Raw genomic sequence first — 17,273 nt, forward strand, 5'->3', positions numbered from 1 at the left:
CTTGGGAGAGAGCAAGACACAGAACTCTCATTTGACTCTTGAGTCTTGGGGAAAAGTTGTTGGGGAAACTCATTATACCTTTGCATTTGCTAATTTTTCCATTTTCCTTATCTACCCTGTCCTGCCCTAGGTGCTCAACCTCTTCATTGCTTTATTGCTCAATTCCTTCAGCAATGAAGAGAGATATGGAATCTCAGAAGGAGATGCTAGGAAAACTAAAGTGCAGTTAGCCCTGGATCGGTTCCGCCGGGCTTTTTCTTTTGTGATACACACTCTCCAGCATTTCTGTTGCAAGCGATGCAAGAGGCAGAACTTACCAAAGCTAGAAGAGATGACAGCAGACTCTGATGCAGAGAGCAAGGATATTATTCCTCTGACCACAGATATGAAAAGGAAATCAGAAGCCCGGGAGGAATTTGGAGTACTAAACTCTGCACAAAAGGCATTAAGCATTGGGCACGATGGGACTTGGCTGGCCCCACTTGCAGAGGAAGAAGATGATGATGAAGATCCGGATGCAAATAATGTACCATCCATCACACAATCTGAGGCTGAAAGACAGGTAGGAAGGTTCATATATTGACTGAGGTGGTACAAAGCTAGAGTTATCCCAAAACTCCTGTTGCCTGCCCTGTTCTGAGCACTGTAAGATTGGATGAGGGCAGCCAGAAAGGAGTCCGACCAAAAGTAACTGAATAAAGCCTTATTGGGATCGACTTTTGGGCGAGATTGGCCAGCCGGCCAGAGTGAAGGGCTGGGAAAGTCACATGTGGTCCTGATGTGGCAGCATTTTTGTAGTCCGAGATAAGTGGGGGAAGGCTTGCGGGTTTAGTGTCCCCCCTGGGGTTGGCTGGGGACTAAGTTGATTGGGTATTGCCAGACGTCATTGTCTGATTGGTTGTTCTTTGGCACATGTGGGCTACCTGCTGCCCCACCCCCATCCAACTGCCTCTGGCTGCTCTAAGAAGCACCATGCAGGAATAAGAAGAGTATAAAATGTAGTGCTGCCCGTTTAGGTCCCTGTGCATATCTGAGGGCAGGTTTCAGTCATAGTCCTCCACATGTGACACAATGGGAGGTGTCAGAAGAGTTCAGAGGGGAGCAAGATCAGAATGAGCTGGGACAACAGCAAGAAAGTGCCTTTGATTGAACCCTGTAAGAATGTAGCACTAGAATTGGCCAATAAGTGAGGGAAGAGTGGGTAGAAAGTAAAGTAAAGTGATCAACAATGCTAAAAGAGACAGGTATGGGAACAAACGTGGCCTTCTAAAGGACCAGTCTTGTGGAGAAGTGGTGGGAGATGAGGGCTGTTGGTGGGTCTTAGTCTATTCAAGCTACTGTAACAAAGCGTCACAGATTGGGTGGTTTCTAAACAATAGACATTCATTTCTCATAGTCCTGGAAGCTGGAAAATCCAACTTTGAGGGGCTAGCAGATTCAGGTCTGGTGAGGGTCAGTTTCCTGATTCATAAGTAGCATCTTCTCACTGTGCCCTCTCTTTGGTGACCCAAGGTCACCAGGGTGCAAACAAGTTCTTGTGAACTTTTTAAAAATAAGGGCACTAATCCCACATTCCATAATTTAGCTATTCACAATAGCCAAGATAAACATGGGTATGAAGGTATCTCAACAGAATGCCATCTTTAATTCCTTCAAATATATACTGGGGAATGGTATAGCTGAATCATATGGTAGTTCCATTTTTAGCTTTTTGGGGGAACTTCAGTAATGATTTCCATAGTAGCTATATTCATTTACATTTTCTACCAACAAAATAGAAGAATTCTTTTTCCCTGTATCCTCACCATCATTTATTGTTTATATCCTTCATGAGTGCCATTCTGACTTGGGTGAGATGAAATTTCAATGTAGTTTTGATTTCATTTACCTGATAACCAAAGATGTTAAACGTTTTTTTTCCCATCTAATAATTAGCCACTTGTACTACTTCTTTTGAGAAGCATCTGTTCATTTCATTTGCCCATTTATTAATTGGATTATTTTGGAGTTTCAGTTTTGGTTTTGGTTTTGTTTTTGTTTTTTTACTGGGTATTGAACCCAGGGGTGCTGACCACTAAGCAACATCCTCTTTTTACTTTTTATTTAGATAGAGGGTCTTACTAAGTTACTTAGGGTCTCGCTAGGTTGTGAGGCTGGCTTTGTACTTGTGATCCTCCTGCCTCAGCCTCTCAAACCACTGGAATTATAGGCATGTGCCACTGCACCTGGCATTTTCTTCGTGTTAATTCTTTTGAGTTCTTTATATATTCTGAACATTAATCCTCTATTGGAAGAGGAGCTGGCAAAGATTTTTCTCCCGTTTTATATGTTGTCTCTTCACTCTGTAAATTATTTCCTTTGTAGTACTAAAGCTTTTTAATTTCATGTCATCTCATTTGTCCAATTCTTGCTACAATTTCCTGAGCTACAGGAGTCCTAATCTCTGTTTATTTTTCTTCTTTTTTCTCTGTGTTCTTTGAATTGCATATCTTCATTGACATCTTTGAGTTCACTGGTTCTTTCTTCTGTTAGTTCAGGTGTACTTTCAGTCTTTCTAATACATTTTTTATTTTAGTTATTGTGCTTTTCAGTTCCAGAATTTTGTTGTTTTTAAAATTTTAATTTATGTGTTTATTTATATTATGTATTTAATTATAATTGTCATCACGGCATCTTTTCTTTATGAGTGACTTGTTTTAATTCTTTAAACATATTTTTAATGGCTATCTTGCAATGTTTGTTAACTCTGATATTTTTGCCCTTTCATGTGCAACTTCTGTTACCTGCCTTTTTCTTATGTGTGGGTCACATTTTCCTGATTTTTGCATTTTAAAATTTTTGCTTAACATTGGACATTTTCCAACTTCATCCATTTACCAGTTATAGCAACTCCAGAACAGAGTTCCCTTTCTCTTCTCTCTGCTTTACTTATTTGGTGCCTTAGCTAAACTAATTTAGTGAAGGTCATTCCCTTTTTAAACTGTAACCACCCCCAACCCCTCCCACACACACACACAATGTGAAATTTTTGGCCTCGCTCCTCAGAGAATATAACCCAGAATGTGCACATTCAGTCGAAGATGACTCTTGTTCTATTAGGGCGCTCTTTGACGCTCTGTTTCTATGATCTCTGTTAAGTCACCTGCCTCATTTGGTACCACATCTGGATTTTAAGCTCAACTGATTTCTGCATAAGTGCTCTATTATCTTTGATGATGCCATCAGGCATGAATTGCTCAACACTGTGAACTACTTAAATTCAGGAAGAGATAGTATTTAAGGACAGTCATTGACTTCTTCTTTTTACCCCAAAAGACTCTTCTTTAATGTTTTTTTCCACAGTTCTCTGGGGTTAACCTGATGACCTAGTTTGCTGCCTTTAATAAAGAAAAACTACCAGTTTCTTATTTACTACCAAAATCTCCACTTCTCCATTGTTTTCAAGATGTCCATAGGCTTGAACTTCCTCATACTTTCTTTCAAATAAAGTCAGGGGTTTTATTTGTTTTTTTTGTTTGTTTGTTTGTGGAGAGCTTTGGAGCTCTTTTTTCTTATGGATTTCCTTGCACTCCAGGAAAAATCTCTGAGTCACTATTCTAAGTACTCAGCAGGGGCAATAGCCTTTCTTCTTATCAGTTTTCTTTTTCCAGTAGACCCCAAAGCCTCTTCTGTACAGGAAAGCTGAAGTGAGAGTGATCAGTGTTCCAGTATTCTCAGGTTGCTCCTTCAAGGGTCAAGTCTCTGTCCTATGTGTGGGGGCTGAATGGAAAAGGGGAGCTAACTTTTTGACCACACTCACCAGGAATTTAGACTCGTCAACTGAAAGAGGAGATGAAAAGTACTGTGACCTTACTCCTGATAAGATATTGTATCCCTTGATTGGGAGCTGAGGGTCAGGGAACCTTATATTCTTGGCCACACCTGCCTCATTTGGGTTGGGAGTGGGAAGGAGAAAGAACCTCTTGGCTCCAATGCTGTGTAGACTTCTGCCGTCCTTACTGAATTTTAGTATATTTTCTTTTTTTTTTCCTTTTTTTAAGTTATTTTTTTATTTTTACAGACTGCATTTTGATTCATTATACACAGATGGGGTACATCTTTTCTTTTCTATGGTTGTGCACGATGTAGATTCATACCATTTGTGTAATCATACATGTACATAGGGTAATGATGTCTGTCTCTTAAATGAGTGTGTTGTCCTGTACTATATGCTCTCAGGACAATTTCCAGAGATTTCAAAAATTTTTTAAATTTTCACCACTATTAGTCCCTGGAGAGGAGGTCCACAGAGATCCTCACATTGTCATTTAGAGTGAAATTCTATGTATTTTTAAAATAAAATTCTAAACTTACTAATTTTAAAGGCAGTTTTACATTATTATATTGCTTTCATATTTTCTCAAGTACGTTCACTCTCAGTTTTTATTTTGGGGGGAGGCTACTGATTATGTTATATATTTTGGAATGTTAGTTTGAAAGTTCATCTTTAGTGAGAGAATCTGTCACAGTCTTTACTGCTGAAGTCCCATGACTGTCTCCAATAGATCCTTCTGGGGCATCCATTTCAGAATCATCACTTCTACCACCAACCTGAGATTCTTGTCTAATAGTGACAGTAAGCATATTGCAGATCCCGTCACTGAACTATGGGTACTTTTGAGCAGGTCTTATTTCTTAGGTTGTACTTCCTTCTTTCTCTGAGGTGGACAACTTTGTATTATTGTAACTAGGATCATTTGGTACAGGTTTTCTTTTTCTTTTCTTTTTTTTTTCCTTCTTCCTTAATTGCAAGATTGCATGATTGCAAGAACTTCACCTGCAACACCCCACAGTTTTAACTGCAGATAGAGCCCTCTGGTTCCTTTACTTACACGGGTCATTTTTAGGCACCATTACCTGTTACTATGACTTTGCATTTCTGTTGGGTATCTGGTCTGTAGGCGTGTTACCTCCTTTTTTGTGTATATGTATGTATATTTGAGAACATGCATACATGTGTGTATGTGTTTATATGTGTTATCACATGTGGCCAAAGTGGTGAAATTCTTAAATCATCGTCATAGTTGCAGGAACCCTTCAATAGAATGAAACTTTTACCTCAGTTGTGATTTTATGCATCATTTTTAGATAAACTTTCAGATCATTGAACCAAATTTATTTTTATGTGGTTATGTATTTTTCTTTATGCATGTTTGCTTCCTATTTTCTAAGGAAACCCTCTGTATCCTAAAGGATAAAAAGTATTATTTTCCAAATTTTTCTTCTCAATATTTATTGCTCATTTATTTTTATATCAAACTATCACATGTTATAGATGTTATTTTTCCTCTATAATGGCAATCAGTATTAGTACCATTTATTAAATAATTTATTATTTGGCCATTAAACTTAAAGTATACTAAATCCTCATGTGCCCTTCACCTCTGAACTATTTGGTGGGTTTTTGTCACAGAATCTTATGATTTTGATTATCTGTTTTATCTAGTAGATTTCCCAGAATTATTCACATCGAGCTCTTCCAGGGGCAGTTTCTTAAAAGAGAGTAATGTCACAGACTGTTCTCATGACACACAGAAAGCCAAGTAGAATTCAAACTTATTTCATCTCAATCAAAATGTCCAGAAAGAATATTAATTCTACTCTGGACGTCTCTGTGTCAGGCCTATGACCTTCGCCAAGGGACCAAGAAACCTGCCAGCCCAGGAGATCAAAGTGTGGAAATTGATGTGTTTCCTGAGGATGAGGCTTATTTGTCCATACAGAATCCAAGAAAGGTAATTTTCTTAGGGTTTTGTAAGAAGGGACATGTGACTTATCCACACATCTCCACAATGGCCATCATGGAAAAATATCTAATACAGATAGAATTGCCCAAATTGAGTTTTAAGTAGAACATCTCTCAAGTTTGCTACTATGACATTTGGGGCAGGACAATTCTATGGAATTTTCTGTAAACTGTAGAATATTTAGTCGTATCCTGGGCCTCTATTCACTAGATGCCAGTAGCATCCCCCACTTCTGTTGGGATGATTAAAAATGTCGGTAGACATTGTCAAAATGTCTCTTACAGGGCAACATGAACAAGAACCCCTGGTCTAGGTCTACTATGCCACAAATTGAGATAGCTAAAAGTTATAGTCTCAGCAAAATAGTCTTCTCCTTACCTAGTCTCCAAATGGGATTAGGCAACCTGTCATGGTTATGATTTGTACGAAGGAAAAGGTTGAGGTACTGAGCTTTTATATCCCTCACCATTTTCAAAGCCATGGAGAGTAGTTAGTGAATTCTCTCCTGAAGTCAGGCTGATCAGGGCATTTAGGAAAGGATCTAACCTAACACCCTTCAGATCTAGAAGCCCTCACCTAGTTGATTTTATCTCTAACAAATCATAATGAAGAATTAGGTACTACCACAGTGACACAGGGTCTTGTAAATGACTCCCCCTTTTTTTTTTTCTGATGTGCAGAAGTCTGATGCTACCAGTATTCAATCAGAATGTAGCACTATAGATCTGCAGGATGTCTTTGGACCTTTAAATAGAATGGTCCCCCTAAAAAAAAAACCAGAGAGATGTTTGCCCAAAGGTAAGTGGCCATATTTTTGCATACCGTTAAAAAAGTATTTGAATGGTATTTCTGGTCTTTGTAACTCTGTGGTTTTGGTGGGTGCCTTCCTTCCACTTAGAGACAAAAGCAAAGAGAAGGCATCCAGAGATTCTTGGAGCCCTTATGAGGTCCAGGCAAAGGGGATGTCAGGAAATTCTTGATTTAGGTGGGCCCCACTCACATAGCCCTATAAGAATGACAAACACTAGAAAACTTCCCTAGAAGTTCCAGTGGACCAACACATCTGCCACTTTGTATAGTCCCAATATATCCGTTGTACTGAATATATTTGAGAATATATTTGAGTTGAAGACCAAGAAAAGAACTTGACTATTGTGGTTCTGACCTTCATCTCAGGATCTAGACTGCCTAAGCTCAAATTCTAACTCCTCCAATCACTAGCCATGTGACTTATTCAATTTAGTTACCCTGTCTATGCCTCATTCATAAAATGAAGATAATAATAGCATCTACTGCAAAGGATTATTGTATTAAATAAGTAAATGTAATTATATATTTGTATTATATTTGTATATCTAGTATGGGAAAAAGAATCTGGCCGATAATGAAATTTGACAAGTGTGTCAATCAGTCAATAAACAAGTAACAACAAATTGACAAATGAATCTAAAAATTAAAAATTTTCCCATCCATTTGGGATTAAATTGGGACTAGAAGGAACACCAAGAGGGGGTTTCAGATTTATATTCTAGGTGGTTTGATAGCTCTAAAACTTCACTGAGGCCAGACTAGGGATTTCCAGGAGACTATAGTTCTCCCAATTTTCATTTGGCCTGATCCTTGAAGAAGGTGCAGAGTGGCAACAGTGGAGATAGAGAAGAAAGGGAGAGGCTAGAAGGACAGAGGAGTGGGATAAAAGATAGGAAGAAATAGTCTTTTAGGAAAATTACCCTACTGATGTTCTGAAAGATGGCGAGAAAAAGGGGCAGGCAGAGTGAGGAGACCTCATAGTGGCTTGGGAAGATGATGAGGAAAGGAGTGGAATGCTGGTATCACCATGAAGTCAGGATCATCCGAATTTTGGAGGAGAGGAGGGAGAGGCTAGGTGAGAAGCACCATGTGATCCATGCTAAAGGTTTTTGTGTGTTGGGACAAATGCTTAGCTCTTTGTAGGCATCTTGATAATATGGATCCAGTTCTCTCATGTACAGCTTGGGTGGTCCACAAAGCCTTTGGTCATCCTTACCTCATTTCTTGAAGTTCTTTGGACACAATCTGTACAAGTGCCAAAAATACTGCTTCATAATAAGCAACCCACAGAACCTCAGAGGCACACAATAATGAACATGTACCTGCATGATACAGTTGATCTAGGCTGGATATCTCTGCTGATGTTGTATGGCTTTCCATGTGAGTGATACTGTCCAGGAGTCAACTAATCTGGTCTGGGCTCAACTGGATCACTGGGCTCTGCTGCACATGTCTTTCATCCTCCTGCCAGAACCACTGGGATAGCCTGAACATACCTTCCTCATGGAGATGGTGCAAGAGGGCAAGTGGAAATATACACATCCCAGGCTCAGCACACCATGAATCCCCCTCCATGCTATTGGCCAGAGCAAGTTACCTGGCTGAGTCCATTCAGGTGGTTGGAAGGAGATTCTACCTTTTTAATGGGAGGAACTACAGGCCACAGGACAAGAGATGTCAATACGGGGAGGAGCGAATATTTGGGGCTATTAATGCAGTTTACTACAGATCCTAATGCTAGTTCTTCTTCTGATCCCTTTCAGGTCTGCGTTGCTTCTTTCCCTGCTGTAGCAAGGACAGGAGAAATTCTCCCTGGGTCATTTGGTGGAACCTTCGGAAAACCTGCTACCAAATAGTGAAACACAGCTGGTTTGAGAGCTTTATTATCTTTGTGATTCTGCTGAGCAGTGGGACACTGGTAAACTATCATGGTCTTGTGTTGACATTGCGCATCAGGGCAGCTCCCAGCTGCCCTGACTGTCCTTCCTAAGTCTGTAAGTGTGGGGAGACCAGGCAGAGGTGGGATATTTTTTGCTGTGCTTTTAGAGTTATCTTCCATCTGGGAAATCCTCAAGCCAAAGATGCTTTTATCTGTGGGGAAGAATGAACTTAAACCAGTGCCTTAAAGTGACTTCTTCAGTGACAGGCCCTTGAGCCCAGGCCTGTCCATTCACCCCCCACCACACCACCAGTTTTGGAGGATTTCTACTTTCACTGTATCTACACATTTCCTACAGCAATTCTCCCATCCTTCCTTTTCTTGAAGATTATAGTTCTGCTTTCAGAAAGAAAGGGATCAGGAGACACTGCTTTATGTTCTTGATCCTTTTAGACCAAGAGTGGTATGAGTCCCTGTGGGGCTTGAAAATAATGCTGAGTCCACTTGCCTCCATAGTCATAGAGTTATCAGTTCCTGTCTCTCCTCTCTTCACAGCTTCTGGTCCTTCCTATACCCTCTCCAAAGGAATATCTCTTATTTCTCCTCTCTCTCTCTCCCCCTGCCCCTTCTTTCTCCCTCACTTCCTCCCCTTCCATCTTATGTCTTCCCTTTAAATGGCCACCAAAAGGAACTAAAAGCTTTTACTATCTGCCATGCTACGTGAACAGTGTCCTGAGTCCCCCTTCTTGATTTAGAATGACAGAGCATTTCACATTAAGTCTCTAGTAAATAGAAAAGACAAGGAAATGTCTTGTTCCTGCATCCCAGGCCTTCCAGTTAATGCTTTATATCCACGTGATCTCTAAGTGAAAAGAGATGATAATATACCAGAGCCCACCAGGGACTGTGACCAACAGATATCCCTGTTTATCTATTTACCGCAATGTAAATTATTTTTCAGAGGAAAAAACTAATGTTTCTAGAACCACCCAGTGAACTCCTTGATTGATTCGTGTTGCTGGTCTGTGGTCTAGGATTATCGGTAGTCTGCTGGTGATTACATTTCCACTGGCTATCTACTCTTATTCAAATACTGGGGTTTCTTTCGTTTCATTCTACGAATAGTACTTGGGCTACTCAGTGGGGAAGCAAGTGTCAATGTCAGAAGGCCATAGAGACACACTTGTGCGGCATCGTGGAGAGAAAATGTACAATCAGAGCAGAGCAGAGGGTACACAATCCAAGTCCATTCCTGCCTTCAGGAGACATGTGCAGGCTGAGGAGAGCAATACTGAACATACAATGCAAAGGGTGCCAGGAGACAGACCCAGCCCATTTCACTGTACATATTTGTAAAGAAATGGGAATAAGAAAAACTCAATCCCTTACCAATGCATGTGGTTTATGAGCCAGCAGCTTCAGCATCACCTGGAAGCTTAGAAATGCTGAGTCTTGGCCCTCCTCTCAACCCACTCAACCAGAACTTACCATTTGAGGAGTTTCCCAGGTAATTTGGGCTTGTTAGGATCTGAAAAGTACTGGTCTGGGCATCTACATAATAATAAGAGCTTCCTGGATGGGGAAATGGCCTAGTTATAACTGAGCTCCAAAGATAAGCTAATTCAGACTTGCTTAGCCAGTCTGTTGCTCAGCTTCCAAAATGAGAGAGAAAATGAACCTATAACGCTAATCAGATTTGTCTGTCCTGAAGAGACAAACAGACAAGTCCCTGACCTCCACAAGCTTGGAGACCAGTAAGAAAGATAGATGGCACCATTACAGGCCATAAACCATATAGACAGCAGCAGTGGGTGAAGCCAGGCAGGTAGGGATGGGTACCTACCTCTAGCCTTTGTGGGAACAGGACAGTTTCCTGTAGGAAATGCCAGTTACACTCAGATCTTAAGGCTGAGGAGGAGTTGGCAGGGCAAGGAGGAGATGCAGGATTTCTCTAGACAAAAACCCATTTGGTAGCTGGAATTGGGACTGTTTTACCATATCACTTTCTGTTTTACCTGGGGTTGAGGGCTAATCTTGGTGCCCAACAGTAGGGTTAATTCTTGCCTGTCTGCAGAGTTTTTCTGTGTCTTGGGCAGGTTTAGTACCAGGCTCTCTTTCATCCTCATTATGTAAAGGCCAAAAGGACAGGTGATATGCTAATTATATCTACCTTTCAGAATTACACTCATACTTCCGGTGAGGGAAATGTTTGGCTATAGCAAGAAAAAGGGTCTCTCTGAAAACCAGTATGTCTCACTTTCATAATCACACTTAGTGAATGTTTACTATTCAAAGTGATTTGCACTGGGAACTCAAGTCCAGAGCTGCTCAGATTTAGTGTGTTGTGGCATATATATAAAATGGTATTATTTGCAGGGAACACTGGGGTAAATGGATAAGGCTGCTTGTTGTGGGAAATGACAGACTTCAGGTCAGGATCTCAAGTTTGGGCTAAAGCATTTGGACTCAGTGCCACCAGCCACGGAGAGACACTGAATAAAGCTACTGAGATGACTAGGAAGATGAAAAAGATGGTCTATGCCACTGGGTGTTTCTGGAAAAAGTTGAAAAGATTCACTTGGTGAGCGCTGAAAAGATTAGGAAGTCCAGGAAATGGTGTGGTGATCCACTAGGAAGAGGTTTTATATTCTGGGGACTAATAAAGAGAGACCGTGGGAACACAGGGTAACAGAAGTATAGGAAAAGGATTTTCCATTTTCATTTGGGAATTGATCCCACTGGAAAAGCTCAGCCTTAATTTCTTTTGAGCAAAGCTGCTTCACCAGGAGATGTGTTAGCCTTTATTCACACAAGGAAGAAAAATGAAAATTAAGCAATGAGTGTTCTGCAAATATTCAGCTTGGCCTATGGCTGGATGTTCTTCATTTTTTCAGGTATTCGAAGATGTTCATCTTAATGAGCGGCCCCATATCCAAGAAATACTAAATTATACTGACCATGCTTTCACATATATTTTCATCTTGGAGATGTGTTTGAAATGGGTGGCCTTTGGATTTGGGAAGTATTTCACCAGTGCCTGGTGCTGGCTCGATTTCATCATTGTGATTGTAAGTCTTCTCTGTCTGTGTCCAATGAAAGTGGAGGTGGATTAGGGAAGGGGACTATTTAGGAGCTGCTTTGCCTGTGTGCCTCATAGGGGTGCCTCTCCAAATTATTTTCTTGTTAATTATTTCCTGCCTCCTCACAGTACTTGTAACTAAATGTTTTGCATCTAATGCGATTTCAACCTTCCTTATGCCCCACCTCTCACCTATACTTCCTATGCTCACCTTCCTGACCTTTAATGCCACTGGCTATTTCTGAGCTGGCAATCATCTAGTTCTCTCCATTAGCCCCACTTATGTGTAATATATACCTAAAATCACTTGGAGTAGCCTCTATTTCCCCTCCTGCTTCCAACTTTTCATTTCTTTTCAAGACTTCTCAAAACAGGTCAATAGAATAGGTTGGTCCCTGTCTTGACAGTCAGGCAATATAAGAGAATTGCTCACATACATTCTCTCATTTAATGTGCACATTTGTTCTAAGCAGTATGTTATGATACCTACCACATTGCAGATGAGGAAATCAGAAGTTCAGAAGCTCAGCAATTTGTTTCAGATCATAGAATTGATTAGTGATAAAATTAGGGTCCACACCTCCATCCATATGATAATGCTAATTGAAACAACAGTGGACCACAGTTATTGAGTACTTTCTCTGTACCAAATACTCTGCCATTTCTCCTTACTTGTTCTCTTTTAGTTACCACCTCACTCTTTGTGTCATGCACTATTATTTTCCCCATAGTCAGAGAAAGCAAGTGACAGAGAGGCTATGAAGCAAGTTCAAGATTGCCTAGATAGAAATGGTGAGGTGAGATTCAAACCTAGTTAAGTCTCACTCTGCAGCACTGGATTTTAACATCCTTTCCAATATGAGATAATTAGATTTTTTAAAATAATTTTTTATATGTTCTAATAAGTTATACATGACAGTAGAATGTATTTTGACACATCATACATAAATTGAGTATATCTTTTCATTCTTCTGGTTGTACATGATATAGAGTTACACCAGTCATGTAATCATATATGTGCATAGGATAATAATGTCCGATTCATTCTACTACCCTTCCTATACTCAGACCCTCTCTCCTCCCTTCACTCCTCTCTGTTTAATCCAAAGTACCTCTATTCTTCCCTAACACCCCCCACCATTGTGAATTAGCATCCGAGTATCAGAGAACAGATTCAGTCTTTGGTTCTTTGGGATTGGCTTATTTTGCTTAGCAGGGTAACATATGGAATAGGTTGAGTGCCCACTGCACAGGTGGATTTCTTCAGATGTTTTATGAGTACATTCTTTAATTTTACAACCAAGGCCATTCTGCTTTGATTCTTACCTCAAGACTAGAGACAAGGGAAGTGGCTAGCTTCTCCTCTACATTTCCTTTCTTATCATGTTCTTTTTTTTTTTTTTTGCATTAAACTTACAACTTTTTTTTTAATTTTTAAAATTTTTATAAGCTGCATTTTGATTCATTGCACACAAATGGAGTACAACTTGTCATTTCTATGGTGTGTACAATGTAGGTTCACACCATTCATGTAATCATACATGTACATAGAGTCCTTTTTATCTTGCTGTAAGCTTTCCTAGGCACTGATCGGTGTTTACCCCAAGAGTAACCTTAAGGAGAGCATTTCCTCTTTTTTATCACTGGTTTTCTTCTGAATAAAAGTGAGGATTATAAGTTGATCAAATACTAAATAGAAGGAAATATAAATCTAGGAATAACCCTTAAAGATATCAAAGCAGTCATCCCAAACCACACTTAAAAAAGCAGGCAAATTTTACTAATCTCCCAAGCAGCATTTAATCCCAATCTTATTCAAATTGTTACAAAGAATAGAAGAGGGAAAGTTTGCAAACTTATTTAATGAGTGAGACAAGTGGAATCTAGACAACGAATAGAAACAAACAAATAGAACAAGAAAAGAATCTTATATCTCTTTATAAACCACAGAGAAAGCACTGAATAAGTGTGGGTCACTATAACTATTATTAGTCTTGACATCATATGGACTGAGGTATGAATCAAGCTTCACTACTCATCAACTCTATTTCCTGACACAAGATGGTAATCCTCTGAGCTTCAGGTTTCCTCATCTGTAATGTGGTAGGTGTTGTGGGACATTGATTGGTTTGGGACTTTGTTGAAAAAAATCAAATGAGAGAATTTATATGAACAATCCTAGGGCTAGGGATATAGCTCGTTGGTAGAGTGCTTGCCTCTCAAGCACAAGGCCCTGGGGTCCAAATCCCCAGCACTGCCAAAAAAAAAAAAAAAAAAAATCCTACAATGTTGCTTGTCAATTGAGATTACATATAATGATCTTTATGATCTTTATAATTTTGGAGTAGAAAAACAAATAAACCATAAAATATTTAAATTCAATTGTTCTCTGGTTCCATTCTTTTTACCATAAAATGATATAATTTCATCTTCTGAATAAAACTTCATTGCGTATATACCACATTTTCTTTATCCATTCATATGTTGATGGGCATCTGGGCTGGTTTCATAACTTGGCTATTGTGAATTGCACTGCTATCCACATTGATGTTCCTGTATCACTATAATATGCTGCTTTTGATTCTTTTGGATAAATACCATGGAGTGGGATAGCTGGGTTATGTGGTGACTCCATTCCCAGTTTTTTGAGGAATCTCCATTCGAGATTGGACTAATTTGCAGTCCTACCAACAATGTATTAGTGTACCTTTTCTTTTTTTTTTTTTTTTTTTTTTTAATTTATTTATTTTTTTTACGTTTACATAGGGTAATGATGTTTATTATATTTTTCCCCTCCCCCCCACCCCTCCCACCCCTCCCCACCCCTCCCACCCCTCTTTTCCCTCTACACAGTCCTTCTTTCCTTCATTCTTACTGCTCTCCTTAGCCTAACTCTAAACCTAACCCTAAACCTAATGCTAGCCCCTCCCACCCCCCATTATATGTCCTCATCCGCTTATCAGCGAGATCATTTGTCCTTTAGTTTTTTGAGATTGGCTTATCTCACTTAGCATGATATTCTCCAATTTCGACCATTTGCCTACAAATGCCATAATTTTATCATTCTTCATTGCGGAGTAATATTCCATTGTATAAATATGCCACAGTTTCTTTATCCATTCATCAACTGAAGGGCATCTAGGTTGGTTCCACAATCTGGCTATGGTGAATTGAGCAGCAATGAACATTGATGTGGCTGTATCTCTGTAGTATGCTGATTTTAAGTCCTTTGGGTATAGGCCAAGGAGTGGGATAGCTGGGTCAAATGGTGTTTCCATTCCAAGCTTTCTGAGGAATCTCCACACTGCTTTCCAGAGTGGTTGCACTAATTTGCAACCCCACCAGCAATGTATGAGTGTTCCTTTTTCACCACATCCTCGCCAACACCTATTGTTGCTTGTATTCTTGATAATCGCCATTCTAATTGGGGTGAGATGAAATCTTAGGGTGGTTTTGATTTGCATTTCCCTTATTACTAGGGATGTTGAACATTTTTTCATCTATCTGGTGATTACTTGTACATCTTCTTCTGTGAAGTGTCTGTTCATTTCCTTAGCCCATTTGTTGATTGGATTATTTGTATTCTTCGTGTAGAGTTTTTTGAGTTCTTTATAGATTCTGGAAATTAGCGCTCTATCTGAGGTATGGTTGGCAAAGATATTCTCCCACTCTGTAGGCTCTCTCTTCACATTTCTGATAGTTTCCTTTGCTGAGAGAAAGCTTTTTAGTTTGAATCTATCCCAGTTGTTTATTCTTGCTTTTATTTCTTGTGCTATGGGAGTCCTGTTAAGGAAATCTGATCCTGAGCCAACAAGTTGGAGATTTGGACCTACTTTTTCTTCTATAAGATGCAGGGTCTCTGGTCTGATTCCGAGGTCCTTGATCCATTTTGAGTTGAGTTTTGTGTAGGGTGAGAGATAGGGGTTTAGTTTCATTCTATTGCATATAGTTTTCCAGTTTTCCCAGCACCATTTGTTGAAGAGGCTATCTTTTCTCCATTGCATATTGTTGGAACCTTTGTCTAGTATGAGAAAATTGTATTTATTTGGGTTTGTGTCCATGTCCTCTATTCTGTACCATTGATCTACCTTTCTATTTTGGTACCAATACCATGCCGTTTTTGTTACTATTGCTTTGTAGTAGAGTTGAAGATCTAGTATTGCAATACCCCCTGCTTCGCTCTTGCTACTGAGGATTGCTTTAGCTATTCTAGGTTTTTTATTCTTCCAGATGAATTTCATAATTGCTTGCTCTATTTCTGCGAGGTACATCATTGGGATTTTAATTGGAATTGCATTGAATCTGTATAGAACTTTAGGTAGTATAGCCATTTTGACGATATTAATTCTGCCTATCCAGGAACATGGGAGATCTTTCCATCTTCTAAGGTTTTCTTGAATTTCTTTCTTTAGTGTTCTGTAGTTCTCATTGTAGAGGTCTTTCACCTCTTTTGTGAGATTGATTCCCAAGTATTTTATTTTTTTCGATGCTATTGTGAATGGAGTAGTTTTCCTAATTTCTCTTTCTGAAGATTCATCACTTATGTATAAAAATGCATTGGATTTATGAGCATTGATCTTGTAACCTGCTACTTTACTGAATTCACTTATGAGTTCTAAAAGTTTTCTGGTGGAATTTCCAGGTTCCTCTAAATATATAATCATGTCATCAGCGAACAGGGATAGTTTGAGTTCTTCTTTTCCTATTCGTATCCCTTTAATTTCTTTGGTTTGTCTGATTGCTCTGGCTAGAGTCTCAAGGATGATGTTGAATAGAAGCGGTGAAAGAGGGCATCCCTGCCTTGTTCCAGTTTTTAGGGGGAACGCTTTCAGTTTTTCACCATTTAGAATGATATTAGCCATGGGCTTAGCGTAGATGGCCTTTATAATGTTTAGGAATGTTCCCATTACCCCAATTTTTTCTAGTGTTTTGAGCATGAAGGGATGCTGTATTTTATCAAATGCTTTTTCTGCATCTATTGAAATAATCATGTGATTCTTAACTTTAAGTCTGTTGATATGGTGAATGACATTTATTGATTTCCGAATGTTGAACCAACCTTGCATCCCTGGGATAAAACCCACTTGATCGTGGTGCACTATCTTTTTAATATATATTTGTATGCGATTTGCTAAAATTTTGTTGAGAATTTTTGCATCGATGTTCATTAAGGATATTGGTCTGAAATTTTCTTTCCTTGATGTGTCTCTGTCTGGTTTAGGTATCAGGGTGATATTGGCTTCATAGAACGAGTTTGGTAGGGTTCCCTCCTCTTCTATTTCATGGAATAGTTTGAGGAGTATTGGAATGAGCTCTTCTTTAAAGGTTTTATAGAACTCGGCTGAGAACCCATCTGGTCCTGGACTTTTCTTTGTTGGTAGGCTTTTGATGACCTCTTCTATTTCATTGCTTGAAATTGGTTTATTTAAGTTGTGTATGTCCTCCTCGTTCAGTTTAGGTAGTTCATATGTCTCTAGAAATTTGTTGATGTCTTCAAGGTTTTCTGTTTTGTTGGAGTATAGATTTTCGAAATAGCTTCTAATTATGTTTTGTATTTCACTCGTGTCTGTTGTGATGTTTCCTTGTTCATTCCGAATTTTAGTAATTTGAGTTTTCTCCCTCTTTCTCTTTGTTAGTGTGGCTAAGGGTTTATCAATTTTATTTATTTTTTCAAAGAACCAACTATTTATTTTATTAATTTTTCCGATTGTTTCTTTTG

The 17,273-nt window shown here is 39.2% G+C and overlaps 1 protein-coding gene across 1 annotated transcript in view; it reads left to right on the forward strand.

The window, feature by feature from the left end:
- Positions 1-17,273, forward strand: part of Scn11a (sodium voltage-gated channel alpha subunit 11) — a 115,463-nt gene that overhangs the window by 71,804 nt on the left and 26,386 nt on the right. The window contains 5 exon segments of the mRNA XM_047531029.1: positions 131-562; positions 5,661-5,774; positions 6,467-6,584; positions 8,360-8,514; positions 11,370-11,543. Coding sequence (XP_047386985.1) covers positions 131-562; positions 5,661-5,774; positions 6,467-6,584; positions 8,360-8,514; positions 11,370-11,543 — 993 coding nt within the window.

This window comes from Sciurus carolinensis, chromosome 17, assembly GCF_902686445.1.
Source record: "Sciurus carolinensis chromosome 17, mSciCar1.2, whole genome shotgun sequence".
NCBI lineage: Eukaryota > Metazoa > Chordata > Mammalia > Rodentia > Sciuridae > Sciurus > Sciurus carolinensis.